The 22,083-nt window shown below is 37.2% G+C and overlaps 1 protein-coding gene and 1 long non-coding RNA gene across 2 annotated transcripts; both read right to left on the minus strand.

Moving 5' to 3' along the window:
* Window positions 1-8,119: 8,119 nt before the first annotated feature.
* Window positions 8,120-9,599, minus strand: LOC148176777 (uncharacterized). The gene is made up of 4 exons (XM_088033197.1): window positions 9,438-9,599; window positions 8,799-9,396; window positions 8,604-8,741; window positions 8,120-8,559 (listed from the first exon to the last, which is right to left on the minus strand). Exons 1-4 carry the CDS (start codon window positions 9,597-9,599, stop codon window positions 8,120-8,122), a joined length of 1,338 nt encoding a protein of 445 aa, XP_087889323.1.
* Window positions 9,600-15,240: 5,641 nt separating this feature from the next.
* LOC148176778 (uncharacterized) lies at window positions 15,241-15,985 on the minus strand. The gene is made up of 3 exons (XR_015769816.1): window positions 15,605-15,985; window positions 15,456-15,547; window positions 15,241-15,402 (listed from the first exon to the last, which is right to left on the minus strand). It is a non-coding gene; the product is annotated as an uncharacterized LOC148176778 (long non-coding RNA).
* Between the last annotated feature and the right edge of the window lie 6,098 nt (window positions 15,986-22,083).

Raw genomic sequence — 22,083 nt, forward strand, 5'->3', positions numbered from 1 at the left:
AACCATGGGAATAATTTCCAATGGGAATTTCCAAAAAATTCCCACAAAAAATTGAAAATCGTATTCTTGAAATTCGTATGGGAATGTTTTCCCACGAATTTTGTGGGAAAATTTTCACATGCTATTTGCCCATGTGAAATTAGATTCCAATGACATTTTGACATAAATGTGCAAAAATGGACGAGTTTATGCACCTTCAAATTGTGCGTGCAGCAGTGGAGAGACCCCCACGAACTGTTTTAAAAGCAGCAAATCCATTTGAAGAGTTAAGTAATAAACTTTTTATAAAATTATTTAGATTAACAAAAAATATAGTGCGGGAGCTCACCTTTATGCTCGATCAGTACCTGACAGGTCCTACAAGAGCTTCTAGCTTGTCGAAAGAAACCAAAGTATGTTATATACTAATTGATACGCTTGTTAATAAATTGTTTTATTATGTTTTAGTAGAGCCCATCGATTTTTTTGCGTCTGGTAGTTATCAGATAGATGTAGGCTGTAATTTCTTCGTTATTGCATTATACGCCAACAAAATGCTCAAAAATTATTAATGCGTGTTGTGTTCTTCACAACATGTGTGTGGCTAATAATCTACCAGTTCCTGATCCAGAAGATAGAAACGATGAATTGGATTTTGGAATGCTAATAAATGAACATGAAATTTACGAAGAAGAAAATGATAGAATACAAAACGTGGAATTAAATGATGGAAGAAGACTGCAACGAAAAATCATTAGAAATTATTTTGTTCGTTAATTACCATTTATTATTAAAGAGGTTTTTTGAAACAATTTTATTTTTAAAACACATTTTAACACAATTTAACAATATTTACAACAACATTTGGTACACAACACAACATTGAAATGCCTCTGAAAAAATCATATCAACCCAAGAAGATCTAAATTAACTTACTTCTTATCTACTAAAAAACATTTTATTTCTTTTAAACTATTTGAGATCTCTTCTTGAGTTGATATAAATTTTTCAAAAAGAACCAATTTTTTCGAATAGTAATCTTTTTTTAATTCTAATTTCTGCTTTGCAATATCTGTAAATGACTGCTCAGTTTCCATTAGTTTCTGTTTTTTCCTGCTTCGACTGATTTCTTTTACATCCTTTAAAAGTTCTGTGTTTACACTGCCCTCGGTTATTAAATCCACTTTTTGATTACTTTTTTCCAAATTGTTCCCTTCTTGATTACTTTCTTGATTTTGATCAAGCAGTATTTCATCGAAATTCTAAAAAATCTAGATTAATTTAGAAATTTTTGTGCTCAAAACAATTTCTTACAAAGGTTATTCCCTGGTCTTTGATTTGAGGGTCTCCTGTTATAGAATGTTCTGAAAGTAATCCCAGCACAAGTTCTTCCTCTTTGTTGAAGACAATTGGACATAACGGACCGCCTCCAGTTCCAGTGGAATGTCTTTTACAGTCTCCCTGTTTTTTTTAACATTTTTTTTAATGTCTTGTAAGGACTACAAATTAATAAAATTTATAAGAGCATTAGTTACAAGCTAACATTGTACTTACACGTCTCCAATGTTTCCAATCTTTCTGTGCTCCCGGAATTTCGTTTAGCTTTCTTGCAATTTCAGTCCATTTTAATTGAGCTTGTTTAGCAGTAAATTGCACATTGATTATACCTTTATAGAGCTCGGGTTCATTGAGCATTTGCTCAATTAAAAATTGCTTTTGCTTGGCTGAAATGTGGCCGTTGCGCATTTCAGACATGATGATTTCACCTTATGCTAGTTTCACTCTCACTATTTTACGCAGTTTTCGGCGTACAAAGTTTGAAAAACGCGAGCGTTGCTGTAGTAACAAACAAATTTTGCATTTCCAATGGGAAAATGATTCCCATGCCGTCAAGAATACCAAATTGTGCAATATACAAATCCCATGGGAATTTGAGGTGGGGAAATTTTTCCAATGGGAACTTTTTCCCATAATTTCAAGAATTGACTCCCGAGGATTTGGTAATGAGGGAATCATAAACTTTATGGAAACGGTCGCTTGACCTGCACATTTCCTAAGAAACCCAGCGGTTGGAACAATAAATTCGTGTTGGACCAAAGATGAGTTTAAATATCAGGATTTGAGTTTCTCTGCGTTTTGAGCCCGTGAAATTTCTGGTTCTAGTAGGTAAAAATTTTACGGGCGTAATTTTTTTTTTCAATTAATGGAAAATGTATGTATAAAATCCGCAAATTTCCAGTTTCCATAGTACGTAATGGCAGAATGTTTTTTAATTGAAAAATGTAATTTTCGTAAATGTAGTCCGAAATTTTTCCTAACTGGTCGCCGGGGAAAGTTTAAAATTACTTATTATTTTATTATTTTTATTTGAGAAAAACGCATTTAATTTTTTTTAACCAAACCTTTTACCTGACACATGAGTTTTTGGGCCTTTTTTACTTTGTTGTATTCTGTGATTTAAAAATTAACTCTTCATAATAATACATCCCGATAATCAATAAAAATAGTTCCCTAATTCATTTTTAACAATTTTAACATTTTAAATTATCATAGTTTCTATATTGGTTAATATTTTTTAAGTCAGAACCACACAGGAAAAGCAAAATTGTCGTTTAATGTTATTATGCAAAAAACTATTTTTTAAAAACCTGTATCCACTTGTGTCTTTAATTGTACGAATTTTACATAAAAATCCTCATCTCTAATAAGCTACCTGCTACCGGTGGATTTTATACTTAACCAATAAGACAATTTGCTTTCAAAAATGTTTTGCTTTAAAAAATCCCGAGATTAACACCATAATTTCCATTTCAAGAAAATATTGCAAATCCCTAAACTCCAATCATCCAAAAGCAATTAAAAACGAATTTGAGTTTCTTAGCTTACCTACTTAGAAAAAGACATTTAGAGGGTGATAGCCCCACTTCTTTATCCCACTACAACAACAAATAAAGGGATGAAAGCCCTATGTATAAATATCTTGAAAAAAAATATTTAAATTCTTTCAGTCTGTGAACACTTGTTTTTTTGTCTGTGCTCGACTTCTGAATCAATTTACTTTTCTAAATCTCTTTAGTGAGTTTTGTTGTTCAAAGTGGGTGAGTTGCTTGTATCAGAATTGCTGTTTATTACATATATAGAGAGTGTTTATCGTTGCTGGCAAATTTTTGTTTTTTAGATTAGATTATTATTTGCATTTAATTATTTTATTTTACAATGGCGAACGGTTCAATAAATCATGTAAGCACATCAGTTAAACGAAAAAGTAGAAAGCAAATTGCGAAGCGGTTATGGAAAAATGTTAGAAAGGGTTCCAAAAGTGAAAATGTAAATAACGGTTTTGAGTCAGAGTTATCGGACGATGTCTTTGAAATAGAAAATGTTTCCAATAATACAAATTTTTCTCTCAGTTGTCGTAGAATTGTAGATATAAATCATTTGTTTAATACTATAAAAAATTTAAAACACGAACAATTTAATTACAATTTTCAGAACTTTGATATAATTGCGGAAAAACGAATAGGTTTAAAAAGTATATTTACGTATAAGTGTAACATGTGTAGAATTGTAGATACTTTCAATTCAGAACCAGAAAATCCTAGATGCGAAATTAATGAATCTATTGTTTGCGGAAATGTTGCTGTAGGTGGGGGTCATGCGCAATTAACTGAATTTTGTGCCGCTTTAGATATTCCACAAATGAGTTCTAAAAAATACGTTAACACGGAAAGAAAAGTCTTTGAAAAAACGCAAACATTGGCTATTGATGAAATGCTATCTGCTGGACAAGAAGAAAGTAAATTAGCGGTGGAATTAGGTGATATTGATGCTGATGGGATGGTCCAAGCGTTCTTATAAGTCTAATTATAATGCTTTATCGGGAGTTGGATGTGTAATCGGTGCGAGAACCAAAAAAATTTTATATGTGGCTGTTAAAAATAAATTATGCAAGTTTTGTAAACGATTCAAGACTGATAAGAAATCAGTGCCCCGCCATAAATGATTTGCAAATTGGAAAAAATCATCCACATCAATGGAGGCAGGTGTTATTTTAGAGGCTTTTAAAAAGTCTGTTCTGATGCATAATTTAAGATTTAAATTTATTATCGGTGATGGAGACAGTAGTGTGTATAAGAAAATTCAAGCAGCAATACCATATGGACCAACATATTTTATTCAAAAAATTGAGTGTAGAAATCATGTTTTAAGAAATTATTGTACAAAATTGCGCGAAATTTCAAAAATTCCCAAAACAGACCTTCAAGTTAGAAAATTTTTGCGAACAAATATACTTAAATTTAGAACAGCTGTAGCGATTAGATACAGAAAAAATGAAAATTTGCCATTCTCAGAAAAAATCGAAAATTTAAAACGAGACATTCATAATGGACCTGCTCATATATTCGGTGATCACAGTAAATGCGCAACTTATTTTTGTAATAAAGTTAGAAATACCACAAATTTGATTGAGTATAATAATTTTAAAAATAGTTCTACGATATATTTTTACCTGCATTAAAAAGAGTCGCGAATTTGTCAGTTAGTTTACTTTACGACGTGGATAATAACATAGTGGAATGTTTCAATTCTGTCGTTAATAAATTTGTAGGTGGGAAACGAATTAACTTTTCTCTTGCCGGGTCTTACCAAGGGAGATGTTATGCGGCAGCATTGAATTTTAATAGTGATCATACTTTTGTATATAAATTTTTAAAAAACAATGCGGGATTTGATACTCCGGGAATATACGTTAATAAATTTCGGGAACATAATTTAAAACAAAAGAAGAAAAAGCATGGTAGAAAAATTTATGTTAGATTACAAAGTGCAGATTCGTATTATGGTGCGTGTAACAAAAACTCAGAATCCAACGAAGTAGTTCCGGACATATTATTGGAGGAGTACGAAACAAGAAAAAATATATTTTTAAATGAGCTGTCATTGGCCAATGGTTTAGATATTGAAAGAAAAACAGTTCAGCAGCGGCATAGCGATGAATGGAACAAAGAACGGCAAATTAGATTGACAGCGAGTAATTTCGGAAAAAATTGTAAAATGAGAGACGGAACAGAAAGAGCGGTAAACGTAAAACTTATAGATTTCTGTCAAATTGATCCTAATAACGAAGGTACAATAGAATTAAAACGGTCCCATAATTATATGTATCAAATTCAAGGTCAGCTGCATATTACTAAACGGGATAGATGTTTTTTTGTAGTTTATACAAAACTAGATTTGAAATATACAATTGTAGAGAGAGACAATGATTTTTGGAATACATTTATGGTTTTCCATTTGGAAAAAAATTTATATGAATGCCTTACTTCCTGAAATAATAGATTCTAGAGTTAGCCGAGAACAAACGATTAGAAGAATTTTAAAGAAAGACTTATAAATTATGTTCGTTCAAATGTCCGGATTGTCATTTCTAAAATAAAGTAGTTTTATAGTTAGAGTCAAAAGAGTACAGTAGGCCTATTGGGGAGAGCACTTAAAAAAAACGCGCCGTCTCTCTGTACCCCAAGGGTGGTGTGGAAAACAGTGTAAATATTATTTCTCAATTCACTTGCTACAAGTACCTTCGATGTTTGTTGCCGAGAGCGACCAGTTGAGTCTTTATTATAGTAAACTCAGTTGACATATACCTAGTAAATTTTATGGTCACATTATGAGAGGGCCGGGCAGTACTAATCCTTGCGATTGGAGACCATAAATGAGCACGAAATGAATGCGAGCCTATTCAACTATCGGTCAACTCTCTACCTAGAACCTTGTCGGCTGCAGTTTACAACACCCAGTTTTATTTCTATGGGTGGTTTGACTTAAGCCATAAAATGTTTACTAGGTATATGTCAACTGAGGTTACTATACCTACTTTTACCCGACAGCAGTTTATTACAATTGGGCGGAACGTCAGTGACCCCCTAGTGAGCTGTCGTAAATCATGAGATTTGCATAAGATGATTTGCGTTAGTTGTACTGTTGGTTGCCTATTTTTAATTTGTTTTTTTATTAATAACTTCAAAATTATAGCATAATGACAAAAACAAAAATGTCACCTCCATAGAGGTTTTAATTCTCCACATGTTGGTATTTTTTTTAACTTCGTAGGTTGCTTCATATTCCTTAAAAACGAAAAATGGGAATTTCAGTTTTTAATTAATTTAAGTCAAATTTTTCACTTTTTCAAAATTCGAAGATGTCACCTCCATAGCTCTACCTGAGACGCATACATACAGAGGTCGAGCGATTTTTCAAAGTCCAAAATGCGCTTCAAAAACTAAAAATCGTAAGCCATATACGTATATGCGTAGCGTAGACCCTTAAGATGAGATTGAGTCAGTTTTATCTCTTCAGCGATTCAGTGTATACGAATCAATGTGATTTGCGATAAATCGTTTTGCGTCCATAAGTGGCTCTTTATAATAATGATAAAAAAGCGACCATTTATCAGCAAATTAATGGCAAAATACAGGTGATTCACGAAGTTATGCAAATATTTAAACCAGTAATGGTCCCTAATATGGGGAGGCCTAAAAAAATAATTAAAAAAAATTACTGCCAAAAAGGACCCAAGATATAACGCTTCAAAGTTTTGGCCAAAACCGTTTGAGAACCGCTAGCGAGAGTGAAAGTCTTAATGTAAACAAACCCTTATCTCTTAGCTTCAACAAAAACTGACTTTTTGCGGCTATTAATCAGGTGGGACGATAGACTTTTTAATTGCTTCAGTGTTTGTTTGACTCTGTGACGGGAATTGTTAAAATGTTTTCCAATAGTGAAATGATCATGATCTACGAAGAAACTAGTGGAAATGCTCTTGCGGCTCGCGAGTTGTACAGTTTACGTTTTCCAAATCGACACGTTGCTGATTCTCGTGTGTTTGCAAGAATTATGCAGAAATTACGAAAACATGGTTCTTTTAAAATGATCACAAGAAACATAGGCCCCACCGAAAGTCATCGCAGATTAGAAGTTGAAGAGGAAGTGTTAGGTACCGTTAAAGAAACTCCAGGTACCAGCACCAGACGATTACGACGAAAATGAGCTAGAAGATTTGTTAGACGACGTTCAGTTAAACATAAGGGCTCAAATGTGGTTTTTACAAGACGGAGCTCTTCCCCATAGTGCGCGCATAGTGTTCGTGTGGTTGAATAATAATTTCCACGAGCGGTGGATCGGAAGAACTGGACCAGTGTTGTGGCCCCCATGTTCTCCAGATTTAAATCGAGCCTACATTGACAACGGGGGGCGGCATTTTGAGCAATTTTTGTGATTTCAAGGTAACATTTCCATGCGTAAACACAAGGTTTTGTTGAAATCGCAAAAAACCACATTCGTGTTTTGTTCGGTCGTCGTTCCAGTGACCACCAAAAGTTCTTTTCCGTGCACATTTTTTTCAACTTGAAGGGAGAAATTTTTTTTAATGCCAAGTAAATGTATTTAACGTATACTATCCCCAGTTTAAATATTTACGTAACTTCGTGAATCACCCTGTATAATAAAATATAATGTAACCTCTTATATGCGTTCTAAGATTCATTATACGCACTTTGGACTTTTAATGGACGTTTTAAGTTGTCTTGTAGGTAAGCAAAGTTTCTAACCATAACGCCAACAATTTTTTTTATTGCAATTGAACATTAATTAATTCACAAGGAGTTAATAAAAATTGACAGATATGAAAATTTTGATCTTATTAACAACGTACCTTGAAAATTTTGTTTAAATAATACTACTTGGCGACCTAATATTTTACTTAAATAATATATGGTAAAACTTATTCTTGAGACAATTTTCCCTAATATGATGGTACAAAAAGTTGCACAACTACAAGGTAAAGAAAAAAATCACTTACGCCTTTAGTTTCAACTTCAACTTTGTCGGCTGCAGTTTACAACACCTACTTTTATTTCTATGGGTGGTTTGACTTAAGCCATAAAATGTTTACTAGGTATATGTCAACTGAGGTTACTATACATGCATAGCCATCCACGTTTTTAGTTTTTTTTTTTTGTTTCCCAGGAGACCCTTTAACTTTATTGACCCATTGTGTGCAATCCTCGTTTACGGGGCGACCTATAAGAGCCCTGTTGTCTTTGCAAACGCCAGGATGCTCTTTATGGGTGCTTCCCGAATCTCAGATGGTTCCAAAATATGAAAATCCATAATTATGTTCCTTCCTCAGTTCAGAAAAATTTGGACAGAGGCATAATATGTGTAGTGGAGTTTCCGTGTCCTCCATACACGCTCTACACATGTCGTCAGTCTTGAGACCGATTGTGTGCATGTGTTTGTTAAGGGGACAGTGTCCTGTGAACAATCCCACTAATATTCTGAGGTCTTTCCTACAGAGTTTCAATAGTTCTTCACTGCGTTTTAAGTTTGGTCCATCAATAAATAGTCCAGACTGTCGCAGTTCAAGCTTTTGCCATTCCTCCCTGTGGAGTGATTCAATCCACTCTTTCAGGAGGTTTTTCTGGAGGGTTTTCGGAATCGGAAGAGCCGGCTCCGGTCCAAAGAAGCCCTTTGCAGAGCCTCTTTTGGCTAATCGGTTAGCCCTTTCATTCCCTTCGACCCCTGTGTGTCCTGGTATCCAGCAAAGCACAATTTGTTTGTTACGCCTTGCCAGATTTTGCGGTGCTGTATGACATTCACTGATAAGTCTTGACGCATGTCTGCATGACTGCAAAACCTCAAAACTTCTTGGCTGTCAGTAAAGAAGCAGATGTGCTTATTAACAATAGCTCTCTGAGTACATTCTGTAACACACTGTATTACAGCAAAGGTTTCTGTTTGAAACACACTAGTATATCTACCCAGTGATGTTGAGACACCGAAATCCGTGTCCCAAATAACAGCTCCAGAGCCTGAGCCCTCTTGTGAGACCGAGCCATCTGCATAACAGATGGTCCAGCCCTCTGCAGTTATGGCTCTTGTTCTTTCACTCCATTCTTCTTTTGAAGGTATTATCACTTCATATGAGTGATTGATCACAATACTGGGAGCCATACAATCTTCCCTCATCTTGAAGATGGGGTTGATGTCTGTCACAAGTTGGGCGATAGCCCAATGTCCTGTGCCCATTGTACACCTTAACCTAAGGAATCCCGCCGCAGCTGACTCCTTCACTTTGAGGTGAAGGGGAGTAAGCCCCGTCAGTATTTCCATGGCCGATGTGGGAGTGGATTTCATCGCTCCTGTTATAGTAAGGCACGCTAATCTTTGAGCTTTAGCCAAAAGAGTTTTGGCCCAAAGCCTTGACGTCGCGCCCCACCAGACGACCAGACACATGCGTACAGCCAATGCAATATGCTGGAAGTAATTCCCCATGTTTTCCCCACAGTCCTCCTGCACGCCCACAGGGCTGCTGTAGCTTTTCCAATTTTGTTTTGCACATGAATTCTCCATGTGAGTCTAGAATCTAGGTGGATGCCTAAATACTTGGTAAAGATTACATGATTGGTTTTGTCAGGGTTTACAGATCGTCCTTGTCCTGTGCACCATTTCTCGACCAGCCTTAGAGCCCCTTGTGTGAGCTCTTTAGCCAAGTCAAGAAACTTGCCCTGAACAAGGATTACGATGTCATCAGCATAACCTTGCACATAGACCCCTTCCATGTGCAGTTAATGTATTAAGTCATCCACTACCAAGTTCCACAGAAGTGGAGATAAAACTCCTCCCTGTGGGCATCCTTGTGTAGCGGTGACCTTGGCTAGGACCCATTGTATTAATGTTTAATTTCCCCCATGATTCCTTAGAGCTAATTCCATAGAGTCATAGGTTGCATTGTCAAATGCCCCCTCAATGTCTAAGAACGTTCCAAGAGTGTAATATCCTCCAGTTAGCCCTGATTCAATCTTCATTACGATTTGATGCAGAGCCGATTCTCTGGATTTGCCCATTTGATAGGCATGCTGGTTTGGATGTAGTGGCATATTGCACAGCAACTCCTTCCTAACATGTTTGTCTATCAGTCTTTCCATGGTTTTTAGTAAAAACGAGGAAAGGCTGATCGGTCTGTAGCCTTTAGCCTCGGCATATGTTGCACGCCCTGGCTTGGGTATAAAGATAACACTGACTTCCCTCCAGCTACGTGGTATGTAGCCGAGTGCAAGACAGGCTCTGAATAGATGCAGCAGTGGTGTGGTGAGCATATCTAGTCCCTTTTGTAAGAGAGCTGGAAATATCTCATCCATACCTGCCGACTTGTAAGGCGCAAATGAATTTATGGCCCATTTTATCCTTTTGTGGGTGATGATTTTAGAAGCAAATCTCTTCGCCTCCCGGGAGGTGGTGCATTTTCCAATGTTGATACTTCCTTCCTCCTTAGATTCCAAGGAGTTTGGAAAGTGAGTCTGTAGTAGGAGCCTCAGAGTATCCTCCTCGGAGACCGTGTAGTCCCCTGTTTGAGTTCTCAGACACCCCAGACTGACAGACTTGTCTTTTGATAGAACCTTCTGAAGTCTTGCTGCTTGCGGAAAGTTGTTAATCCGCTCACAGTAGTCTCTCCAGCTGTCCCTATTCCTGCGGTTTACCTCAGATTTGAAGTCCCTTTGTGCCTTCTTATAAAGCTCCCAAGACTCGTTTGTTCCCGCAAGCCTTACTCTATTCCAGAGTTTCCTTGCGGTTTTCCTTAGCTTACTAAGCTTTTCGGTCCACCAAGGGGCACTGTCAGTCTTACGAGATCTGCGAACAGAGCAGTTCTCATTGTAGGACTCCACAATAGCCTCGCTTAGTACCTTGGACAGGGTTTCCGCTTCGTCGTTGCGACGGATTTTACAAGAGAGTCCTGAGATCCTGAGAGCTAGAGCCTCCTTGTAGGAGGCCCACTTTGTCGCTCTCGGGTCCCTGTACCCTTCTGTCTTCTTCAAATCTTTTTGGATAGGCTTAGCTTCTCCGATACATGCCAGTTTCTTATCTCATGCATCAAGTTTATTGAGCAAAGAGTAATAGCAATTACCTCACTCCTCGTCTTTGTGACAAAGGTTGGTTTGTTGCCCTGGTTTAAAATATCTAAGCCAGTTGTGGCAAGATACTGCAACATAGCGTCTCCTCTGGGGTTGATGTCCGAACTCCCCCACACTATGTGATGCGAGTTGGCATCACATTCGACCACGAGAGGCAGGTTGCTTTTCTCACAGAATTCAATTACCTCCATCAGCTCTCTGGATGGTGGTAAAGTAGGTGAATCATATGGTAAGTAGGCTGAGCACACTACAAATGGTCTCTGCCTACCCTCTCTCATGACTGTCGCCCGGGCCGCTACCACATCTCGCGAACACAGATCACTCAGAAGAAGTGCCTGTATTCCCGATGATATGAATATACAAGCCCTTGGTTTGCAATTACTAGGACCTGTAAGCACAGTTCCTTTGTTATTGCACAGGCCCCTTACCCGCCCCCCTGTTAACCAGGGTTCCTGTAGAAGCCCAATGTCTATGCACCACGTGGTTACCTGCCTACTGAAGCAGGCACTGGCAGCCCCACTATGGTGCAAATTGAGCTGCAGGAAGGAGAGTCGGTTCCTACTTAGGCCCCTGACCATCCTTCTCTGCTTTTTCCGAGGGTCCCGCTGAATCAGCGTTCCCCTCGTTAGCGGGTTCAGCCTCGCCAGCGGTCTCCGCTGCTTCATTCCTACCTAGCAGCCTTACGGTTGCCGGGTTGAAAATGAAGAATGCTCGGAAGTTTTCCTCCGTAGCATCTCTATTGATGGTTGCCACAGCCCAACCACCAACCGAGTTGAACTAAAGCCCACCCGTTCAGAGCCGTAGATCACCCAACTACGCGCTCCTAGACCTGGATTCTATCTGGGGAGGCCCCTGAGTGACCACTTGAGCCTTTCTTGGCTTAGGCAGGTCTGCTGAGGGTGTGTACCTCAGTTCCAAACCTTCGAGTTGTAGGTCCCGTATTACGAGCCCTAACCACTCGCTGGTTCGATCATCCTGACACTCTGTGTGGATAGCCCCTTGCCGGAGCCTACCACTAACCAGATGTGGGATGTGCCCATCCTCACTGGGCTGCTCAGACGCTCTCATGAGCGCCTCATACAACCTTTGTTGTATGGCTTCAAAATGAGCATTTGTGAGTTGCCTCGCAGGGAAGTCCTCAAGGTAAATGCTCATTTGAAGAGCCGGAGCCACCGTCGGAACGAAAGTGTCCGCCGTCTTAGCTCGTTTGGCACATTGACCAGAGTGGTCCCGGTAGATTCTCGTCCCCTTTTTGGAGCCGGTTATTTGCCCGGTTCTTGTTTTTCCAGAGGAGCTCTTGGGGTTAGGCCCCACGTATAGAGCCCTACCTTTTTTGGGTCCTTCTGGTTGTTTAGACGGTCCCGCTGAGCCCTGTCCAGCTTGAGAAGCTGCACGGTCCCTGCGAGCCCGTCTTTTTGCCGCACCCCTGCGTTTTTTTTAATTATTTTGAGGCGGTCCACGTCCCCGGCTAAGCTCGAGTCCGTGTCCCTGTCACTGCTAGAATTTGAAATTGAATCTTTGTCCATGAGAGTCCCACGAGTACCGGAGTAGGGAGGTCCGCTGCAGTAGAGCTCCGCATGCTGCAGTAGGAGGATTTGTGTACAACCGGAGGTCCTCTGGTATCCGGAGGTCACCGTTCAAGACTCACTGACGCAGAGCCATTCATCCCTTGAGCACGGTAGATCACACCTTGGGATTGCGTTGAGCTGTTCTTGGCTTCCATTCTCAACCGGGACCGTTCAGACATGGGTGCTCCTACCAGGAGCACGGCTCCCGTCCTAACCGACCCCAGAATCATTGAACTTACTGGGCCCTTTCACCACGTCGAGGTGACAGCTCGGTAGAAAGGGATGTTTTTAGTTCAATTTGCATTCACTCATTGTCGGTCAAAAGTAGTACAAAATTTTGATCTTATTAACAACGTAACTTTGAAAATTTTGTTTTAATAATACTGCTTGACGACCTACTATTTTACTTAAATAATATATGGTAAAATTTATCCTTGGGATAATTTTCCTTAATATGATTTTAATGTTGTTATAACTAAAAGAAATCAATCACTTCTAATAGAGAACGCAGAAAAGTAGAGACGCTAAGTATTTCTAAATCGTTTAGCAAAAATTTGGTAAGTACAAAAACTTAATGTTCTACAATGTGTAATTTAGTACCACTAGTGAAGTATACAAATTGACTGAAACAAATAGACAAAAAATGGTACAAAAAGTTGCACAACTACAAGGTAAAGAAAAAAAATCACTTACGCTTTTAGTTTCATAAATAACTATATTATCGTTTTCATTTTCACGATAGATCCTCTAAGAATAGTTTACATCCACCAAAATCCTGTTTTAAAAACTCTTCTGAAAATCTCAATCGTGTACTATTGCGTCCTATCAATTTTCCAAATCGTTCGTTTATGTTCAAACCCAAGCAAATTGGAGCTTCTCAGAAATGGATCTACACTTTTAACCAACGGATGGGTAAACACATCTAATTCATTCTAAAATTTTTCAGTAAAATTTCAGCTCTTGTTTGCCACTTTCATTCATTTGAAAAATAACACTATGATAAATGACGTAAGGGCTTCGTTAGATCTCTGGAATATAAACACCGCTGGCGAAAAAGTTGAACTTGAAATAAAAAAAGAAGCGAGATTCTGGACAGTTTATGTCGTTGGCAGTTTTATTTTGGATTATGTGTTGCTAGTATTGATGGTTTATCCCTACGATAATGATATGGAAATGGTTATCAGTGGTACCATGTTTAAAAAAGAATATACACTGTATTTTGGAATTTTGTTTAAACTGTATATATTAGTTGGCTTCAGTGGCATAAGCCATATACATCAGTTCATTTATATCACACAAACTTTCAGATTTCAAGCTTACATGCTGAATGCTTTTATTGAAGTTGTAGACCCTAAGCAATCGTGGGAAGAAGCACAAACAGCCATTGAAATAAGGTTACAATTTTTTATTAAAAGACAGTGCGAATTTTTGAGGTACGACTTTCTCGGTACACTAACTACTACTTCTAATACCGTTTGTACAGTTTCAGGGCGCAAACGTTAAAAGCAATAAATGGATTAATAATTTCTTTTTTATTTGGAGCGTGTAGTATTTGTTTAGGCTTAGCTTTAGTTTTTTTTGAGGTACAAACACGTTTGCTTTTTACTCTGTTTTATGGTTTGTTTTTTCAGCTCACTTACAAATATCACATTATTCTCCTTTTACGATTTATTACGTACACCTTGATTATACTGTCTTTTTGTTTCGTTGTCATTTCTCTAGGACAAAGCATTGAAGATGAGGTAAGAACAATAGAAAGCTGTGTAAATAAACCAATGTACCTTTCAGTCCGAAAAAACCTTTTTCAAGTTCATAGAATCGAACTGTTACAGTTGGAGCATTAGGAATCAGAAAATGTTATTGGTAATCTTGTCGTGTTCTATAAAACCTTTAAAATTAGAATTTACAAAGGATATCGCCATTAACCATCGACTAGGAATGAGGGTAAAATGATAAATTGAAGGATAAAAGTAAAAAAAAAAAGTTTTTAGTTCTGCAAAGTTGTGTATACTACGATTTCCGTGTTTTATCAAGTGTTTAGTACTTCAGTGTAAAAATTTGTTCAAATTAGTTAAGTCTTGTTAATAAAATCTGCACTTTTTTGATGTCAGTGTTTTATTTGACAGATTAAACATTAATAATATTTCAAGGGTTTGAGTCAGTTCCTCGTTGCGTAATTAGCTCGACCATTTCGCTGATACTGGGTCACCGAGTGACGACAGACGTCAGCAAAATGGTAAGAGTCAGCAGTAACTTTAGTACATCGCAATGTGTCGATGATGATGTCATTTCTCAATATTGAACTTTGCACGAGGAAATGACCTAAACCTTTGACGGTATATAAGAGGGAGCAGCACCACTGACGAAAACAAGAACTGGTGGTGTGTGGTTACGATCGTGTCTAGTGCTTAGATGAAGGAGTAAATAGATAGCCCACTCTATAGTAAATTTTCGGAAATGACGCGCGGAGGCGACATCTATAAAAAAGTCACAGAAGTTTTACTTATTCCCGAAGACACAAACCAGCTACCTTAGCTAAGACACGAACCACTGTGGGCATTTTTTCACTGGTTGTAATAATTTAATTTCAATTGAAAACGCTATTTCAATGTAACATATTTATTATACAATTATACATAGAAACATAAATAACAATAAATACATATTACAACGATTCATAAGCATACCTATTTTTTTGTAGTACTCGCGACGTTGAAAATGTATGTTTCAATAACGATTGCAGAAGCAAAATTTGAGTGTCCCCAAACATTGATGTTTAAGATGTTGGAATGTTTTCACTTAAAAAGAGCTGAATTTTCAATATTCCACATACTCTTCATTGTGTTGAACTCTTAATTCTGGTTGTTGCATCTTTTCTATTGTATCTAAAATACAATTATTTGTAATATTAACTAAAGTTTAACAATGTTAAATTTACCAAATAATTTTTCTGAAGTGTTGCAAGTTGGTGCATCTCTGGTAAAAAATGAAAATAGCTGGTCTCTTTATTAGACTCCAGTGTAAATAATTCTACAAATTAATAAATAATTGAAATATGCATATACATTTTAGATTAATAATACTCACCGATCGTAGCTTGGTATTAAATATGGTCATTCCTGAACTAATTATTAAATAAATTCAGTTCTATTGCAACAACAAAACAAGATGACCAGTGTAACTTTAACCGTTCTTATAAACTTCAACACTACAACTGAAGAAAACTCGAGAAAAAACTAAAAACTTAAAATTCAACACAACACATGTTAAAACTTTCCGTTGAACAAAACATAAACATTGTATTTGTTTCTCTTTTTGAATTATATGCATCCTCCTCAATTAAGGTAAATTAGAAATCTGTATTCTTTCATCATCAAAATTGCAAAACTTATGTGACTTAAACACAGAGTCCGCCACCGTCGATCAATCTCCACAAGGTACCACAAGGGTCTATAGAGTGACGCCCCCGTGGTCTAGTGTTGTTCTGTCAGGTGTCTGCCCCTCAACCCAATGTCTGTCTTCAAAAAGTAAGTCGGTTTCAATATATTTTGTTTGGTGGCCCAATATAGTCTCTTTGTATTTATCATCCCCCCAATCGAACCTACCCGTCCGTGTCACCCCAAACGTGACCGCAACCCAACGCAAACCGAAGTTACAGTCTTCAGCCAAAATTGATGCAGTGTAATTACCGTTCCAGGGGTGATATCAATAAAAAAAAAGCATGCAGTTTGTAGATAACTACAAGGACAGTATATATTCTAAATTTCAGTTTCCTAGTCCAAACCGTTTTGCCCCATTCGAATTTCGATTTTTTTTTTGTAGAATCATAATCTACAGAGGTGTCTGATATTGAGGTTAAAATCTTTGCACTTTATTCGGGTATATCCTGTATGCAGCGATTGTAAGCAAAATATGCAAAAAATTGTTAAAATATGCAAAAAAAAACTTTATTTCAGTCAGTAATTTATTTTCTACCCTATGAAAAACAGTTCTCAGAAATTTTTTAAATTTTTGTTCTCAACCCAGAAAAAGTTATTAATTTTTTCAAAAAATGTGTAATAAAAATGTGTAATTAGTGTCAGACACCAATGTCTGTAGAAAACTTTAATCGTTTTTTTTCTTGAAATTTGCCCATTAGGTCAAAATGCGTTGTCCGATATTGGGGTTAAAATGTTTGCAAAACTCATCACTGGGGTGAGATCTTTTCATGATATTTTAAAAACTTTATTTCTAAAAGGAATTGATCATATTTTCTTGGAAAACGTCATCTTATAAGTAACTATGCTATTAATCATAAATACTAGCCAATCTGTTGGAAAGTAAGCACAACATGGGAATGTGAAGGTCATTGAAAATCTATCTCCAATACAAATTTCGTCCAAAACTAGTTAACTATTGGTATTTTATCTACTATATTGTACACTATACTACATCAAAATTAGAACTTTTTCACATCAAGGTGTAGGCATTGTTACGTGATTTGTAACAACAAAATGGTGCGGCTAGGCTCAGGGAGACGGGCTGGGTTCAGTAGACGCAAATGGCAACTACAATGGGCGCCACCAGTTTCTACAACAGTAGTAAAGGGGGAAACTGGAAGCTCTTTACTTAAAGCGTTTAATAACAAAAGGAAACGTTACAAAAGTTAAATTATACTAGTGTAGTGTCCCACTTCAAATTCAAATTTCAAACTTTTCGCGCCACAACGACCGCAGGGATTTTTGCGTTAAGAAGTTGGTGGACTTGGGAGTTCACCGCCGCCACAGCGGAGGAGGCGGGCGACGCCGGAGGCAATCATTCTTGGTACGACTTCGGAACTACGAAGGTGCTGTGTAATCGAGTGCGTTTCGCCAAATTTTTCCAAGTGTTAATTTTAATTCCTATTTTGTTTTAATTTTGCATTTTGTGTTTTGTTAATTTGTAGTTTGTCAAAATCTTGTAAATAATTTTCTTTTTTTTTTTAAACCCATTGACTTTGACGGGAGTGTAGTGACTCTTAAGCTATGGTTTCCTAAGAAAGCGGTGGCGTAATGTAGCGGCCGTAAGATAGCGGCAATGACGTCATAATAGCGGCAAGAAAAAGCGTCCGATCGTAGCGGTGGGTTTGAGTGTAAAGTTAGAAAACGTACAAGATAAAGTCAGTGTGTTGAACGACCATGGACGAACTTGACGTTGCTTCACTGGGGTGTTTAGAAAATGAGTTATCTTTAGATTAAGAACCCGAAGGTCAAGTGAGGCAGACCTATTCAAAATGCGCCCAAAAAAAGGTGCTTATAAAATTTTAATTCGTCGTCACCTGCAGTGCAGCAAAATTAAATTTAGAGAATATTTTCGGGTCACCTTAATGTTGTTTAATTACATTTTAAATTATATAAAAAAAAGACATTGTGGCAAAACCCTATAGTTTTATAGCACCCTTATTTGACACTCGAATATACTTGATGCAATAAAGTAGTAAAAGTAAAAGTGCTTGTTATTATGATTTCAACTTATTTCTTTAATAGTAATAAGATTATTTTGTTAATTAAATAAATATTTGTTTCTCCAAAAGAATCTTTAAGGAAAAAAATATAATTTATAATTGGGGAGTTTTGCACTTATTTAATTATTCAGGCTTCATTTCTAAGATACTACAGTTTGTACATCAAGTTGATACTTTTGTTTTAAGGATTGGTTTTATTAATTTTGGGTAAATTTATGTACTTTTTAAATTGTTAAATGAATTTAATTAATTACTAAAGACGTCAAACTGATGAGAATATACGCATAGCATCTTAAATGCGGCAGAGATTCCACCACCGTAACGTCAAAAAACGTTGCAAGAACAGTTGCCACCGTACAGGCCACCGCTACAAATATTGTACGGCCGCTATTTTACGTGACGGTGGTTGCTACCGTCCTCGAGGAAACCACGCCAATGCATTTATACAGAATGAATTTTTGGCCGTCATATTACGGCCGCTACATTACGGCACCGTTCTCTTAGGAAACCATAGCTTTAGGGCTTCTTGTCGAGGCGCTTGTGTGTTGTCACCTTTTGGTATGTAATAATTTTTGTCATTTGTTGTTTTAAGAAGGAAGTCACTCCGGAATCATGTAAAGTAGTTATTTTCTGTACAATTCTAAAGTAACGCGTTTTTCCGGTGACGTAAGCGTCTGGATTCAATCAGTGTTCGCCCACCGTCCGATAAGACACGTGCAGAAGTAGTTTAGATTCGTGGAAACCCGATACTTTTGGGAACTTGAATTTTATTCGATTCTGTTCAAGGAATTTTTACTGTTGAGTTCAAAGGATTAAAAATAGAATAGGATTTTAAAGAAATTGTGAAATGCATCAAATTAACTGGGAATGTCTTTTTGAATCGCTCTGCGTCATTCGTGAGCAAAAACGAGTACATTTTTCTTAAAGTCCACGACCTTCTCTTCCATTGTATTTTATTGAAACTGAAACTGAAAATTTATATGTTTATGTATTTTATGTATGTCCCTTGTTTTCTTAGCTGCTCGGTACTTGTCCGAACCAAATGCTCCTTTCCAGATTTTCTTCGTCACAAAAGACTCAACATAACAAACAGCCTCTCGCGTTAATATTAGTAGATTTTTCAGAGTGTGATCAATTCAAAATTAAACTTTGATTTTTGACTTTCGAAAACCCTCCAGTGCTGGAAGCTTGTTACGTGGGACTCGCGGGGTAGTCAGGGTTCACCTAACTAGCGGGTCTTCCGCGGGTGAGATATTGGTTACTCTTAATCTGGCCATAATTTGTTAGTACTCTCGATAAGACACCGCCTGTACTATGCTTGCGGAATAGGAAAGATTGTTTTTCGGGTCTTCCGAAAACATAATCTCGTCCTGTTTCTGTGTGTCGCCTTTGAAAATAATTATCTTTTATTGATGTTTATTGATAAATTGTTTGTATATGTTTACTTGGTAAATTGTGTGTTGTTTTTCATTGTTATTTTGTTTTAAATAACTTTTGTAGTTTGATCACACTCACAACAGAGCGAATGGGAGATTTTTGTAGTTCTTTTGATGTAATTTCCGTTAATCTGTTTATTGCATTTTTGTACCGAAACGTTTCTTTGTAAAGTGACTTCTTTTGACATTAAAGATTATTAAGAATTTTGTAACATATCAGTTCGTCTGTTCAAATGCTTGTAATTCTTGAACAATTAGCTGTAAAATTTAAATCAAAACCATTCAAACTTTTAAAGTCTGAATAAAACAAGTTAAACCTCATTTGGTCTGGTGTATTTTTATTTCTTTGTATTGGTACGCTCTTCCCAAAAGACGATGCACTGCTTTGTATCCAACGAACATCCGCCTTCACAACACAACGTAGGTCCTAGCCGTTTCAGACGATCACGATTTTCGGCCATTTTATTTATTTTAAATTCCGCGGTTCGCGAGTTTGGCGGTTCATTTGAATTTTGGCGGAATTGGGTTACAGATCATTACACTAGGTTAGGACTAAAATGAAATAAATGATACTGAGTTAAAATTTAAATTTAAGTGATACTAAGTTGAAACGAGAGTAACGATAAATTTGCTAGGTTGAAATGTTAGTAAGTTACGAAAGGGAACTTAGCTTTGCTGGTCTAGGTGCTATCGACGATGATCGATCGACGTGACTTGGTGAACCTCGCTGGTGGTGCTAGTCCTTTAGAACTCGATCTGGGTAAAAGGGATCGACGAAAGGCGTCGATGAGATTCAACGATGTGGCAAGGTTGGTCCCACACAACAGGAAAACCCTTCGTGGTCAAGACAAATTAGCGGATGGCCCACGTGGAACGAAAATACGAAAAGGATAGCTAGTTACCTTTAAAAAGGGTTTTTCCGGCTTAGGACGACGAGGGTGTCGCAGTCAACGTGGCGCACAAAAGGGTTTCTGTCCCCAACCTTCGAAAGGGGCTAACGATGGGGCAGAACGAACGTTGGATGGTGAACGATTTCGATTTATGTGTTCAACACCACACTCGTCATGGGCACAACTACGAGACGACTAACATGGCTCCCGGAAGACGACGAAAAGACGAAAACTAAGAGAGCCAATAAAAAGAGTGCGCGAAGAAAATCTATAAAGAAAAACTTAACCGTTTAAATCTCGCGCGCATAGTATCCTGCAGTACCTCCGCTCTGTCAAAAGAGAGCTGTCATTCAAATGAGGTTAAGTCGATGTAAACAATGGAAGGTACTAACGATTTCCACAAAACTGCAATTGTTACTAGCGAGTTGTTCAGCACGATGGTATGAGAAACTAATAAAGAAAGACTAAGTTCGAATTACAGGTTAGAAGCGAAACGAAGACGAGCACAAAGTACAAATCGAAAAGGGCACTAAAAGTCAATATTAGATCTGCCCAGGATCAATATCTGCACTACGGGGTGGCAACGAAATAAAGAACGATGACGATGACTAACGAAACGAAGGAATTAACCAGAAGACGAAGGAACGTGAGCTTAACGCTACGATGTCTAGCGCTCACCTAGACATCGGTAAGGGGCGTTGAAACGACCTATCAGCCCGCCCTTCTAGGCTGATAGGAAACCGAACGAATGACAAAAATTAACGTAACAGCATGCTGTCTTATACAAAGAAAGTAGAGTAAATTGAACGTAAATCAACTAAAAATACAAGGTGTTTATAAATGTTACTAGCATCAAGGGGGCCTTTGGAATTTCTGTCATGCGCTATTTTGCCGCTTTGTTTTCATAGTGAATATAACTATGTTCACAATTATTTCAAATGTCACTTTACGTCTACGACTTTTCAGTTACGGTTTTGTGTCAAAATTTTAGATTTTCAGGCTTCAAACCACAACTTAACAGTTTGTTTTCAAAACTAACATTGTTCAATGATTGAAGTTAACTATAAATGTCAGTTGAAATATCTAAACCCACATTAGTAACGAGCGGCAAATTTCTTGGACATTTCACAGCCACCCTTGATGCTAGAAACATTTATAAACACCTTGTATTACGTATTAGCAATGCATTATTTAGTCACAATTGTCAAAGTGGGTCAGACTAGATCAATATTGTAATCATTATTTAAATTCAAAACTTGAATGTGTCTACACCTCAATTTGTGAGAACTTGAAACTTGTAAAACATCTCAAAAATAGCAGGCAATTTTCAAAATAGTTCAAAATAGCCAAACAGTATGAAAATCCTTACTAAAATTTTCAAAAATCTGGATGAAGAGTTAAAAAGTAAATCAAATAAATTCAACAAATTTCATTCTCTAAATAAAATGCTGTTACAGATGACCCCTTGAAACTGGTATGCATTCTAAGTTACAAAATCTACCAAAATTCTGTCGTCAAGAAGTTGCTTATGGTCACACTTTTGTACCACGTGGCACTTTCACTCTACCAAATATTGAATTTGATATCAAACCTCAACCAACTAGAAATGCTCAAGAATGGCTCCGTACTTTTAAGAAACGTTTATGTAAAAACTAAAAATTTCTATTTCAAAAACTATAAGAAATTTCAATGCATGTCCGTAATTTGCGTCCATTTGACTAAGAGCAATATGAGGGAAGAAGTCATAGGTTCCTTTCA

Source organism: Gnatocerus cornutus, chromosome 3 (genome assembly GCF_029298725.1).
Source record: "Gnatocerus cornutus isolate USDA-ARS CGAHR chromosome 3, icGnaCorn1.1, whole genome shotgun sequence".
In the NCBI taxonomy this organism is placed as follows: Eukaryota; Metazoa; Arthropoda; class Insecta; order Coleoptera; family Tenebrionidae; genus Gnatocerus; species Gnatocerus cornutus.

Bases quoted from the DNA above. Each gene is read 5' to 3' on its own strand.
- LOC148176777 (XM_088033197.1), bottom strand. From the start codon at position 9,599: ATGGAAGGGGTCTATGTGCAAGGTTATGCTGATGACATCGTAATCCTT. The intron at 9,397-9,437 runs GTAATCTTTACC...CCTAGATTCTAG, and splicing joins ACCCTGACAAAACCAATCAT to ACTCACATGGAGAATTCATG. The intron at 8,560-8,603 runs GCGTAACAAACA...CAGGACACACAG, and splicing joins GCACCGCAAAATCTGGCAAG to GGGTCGAAGGGAATGAAAGG.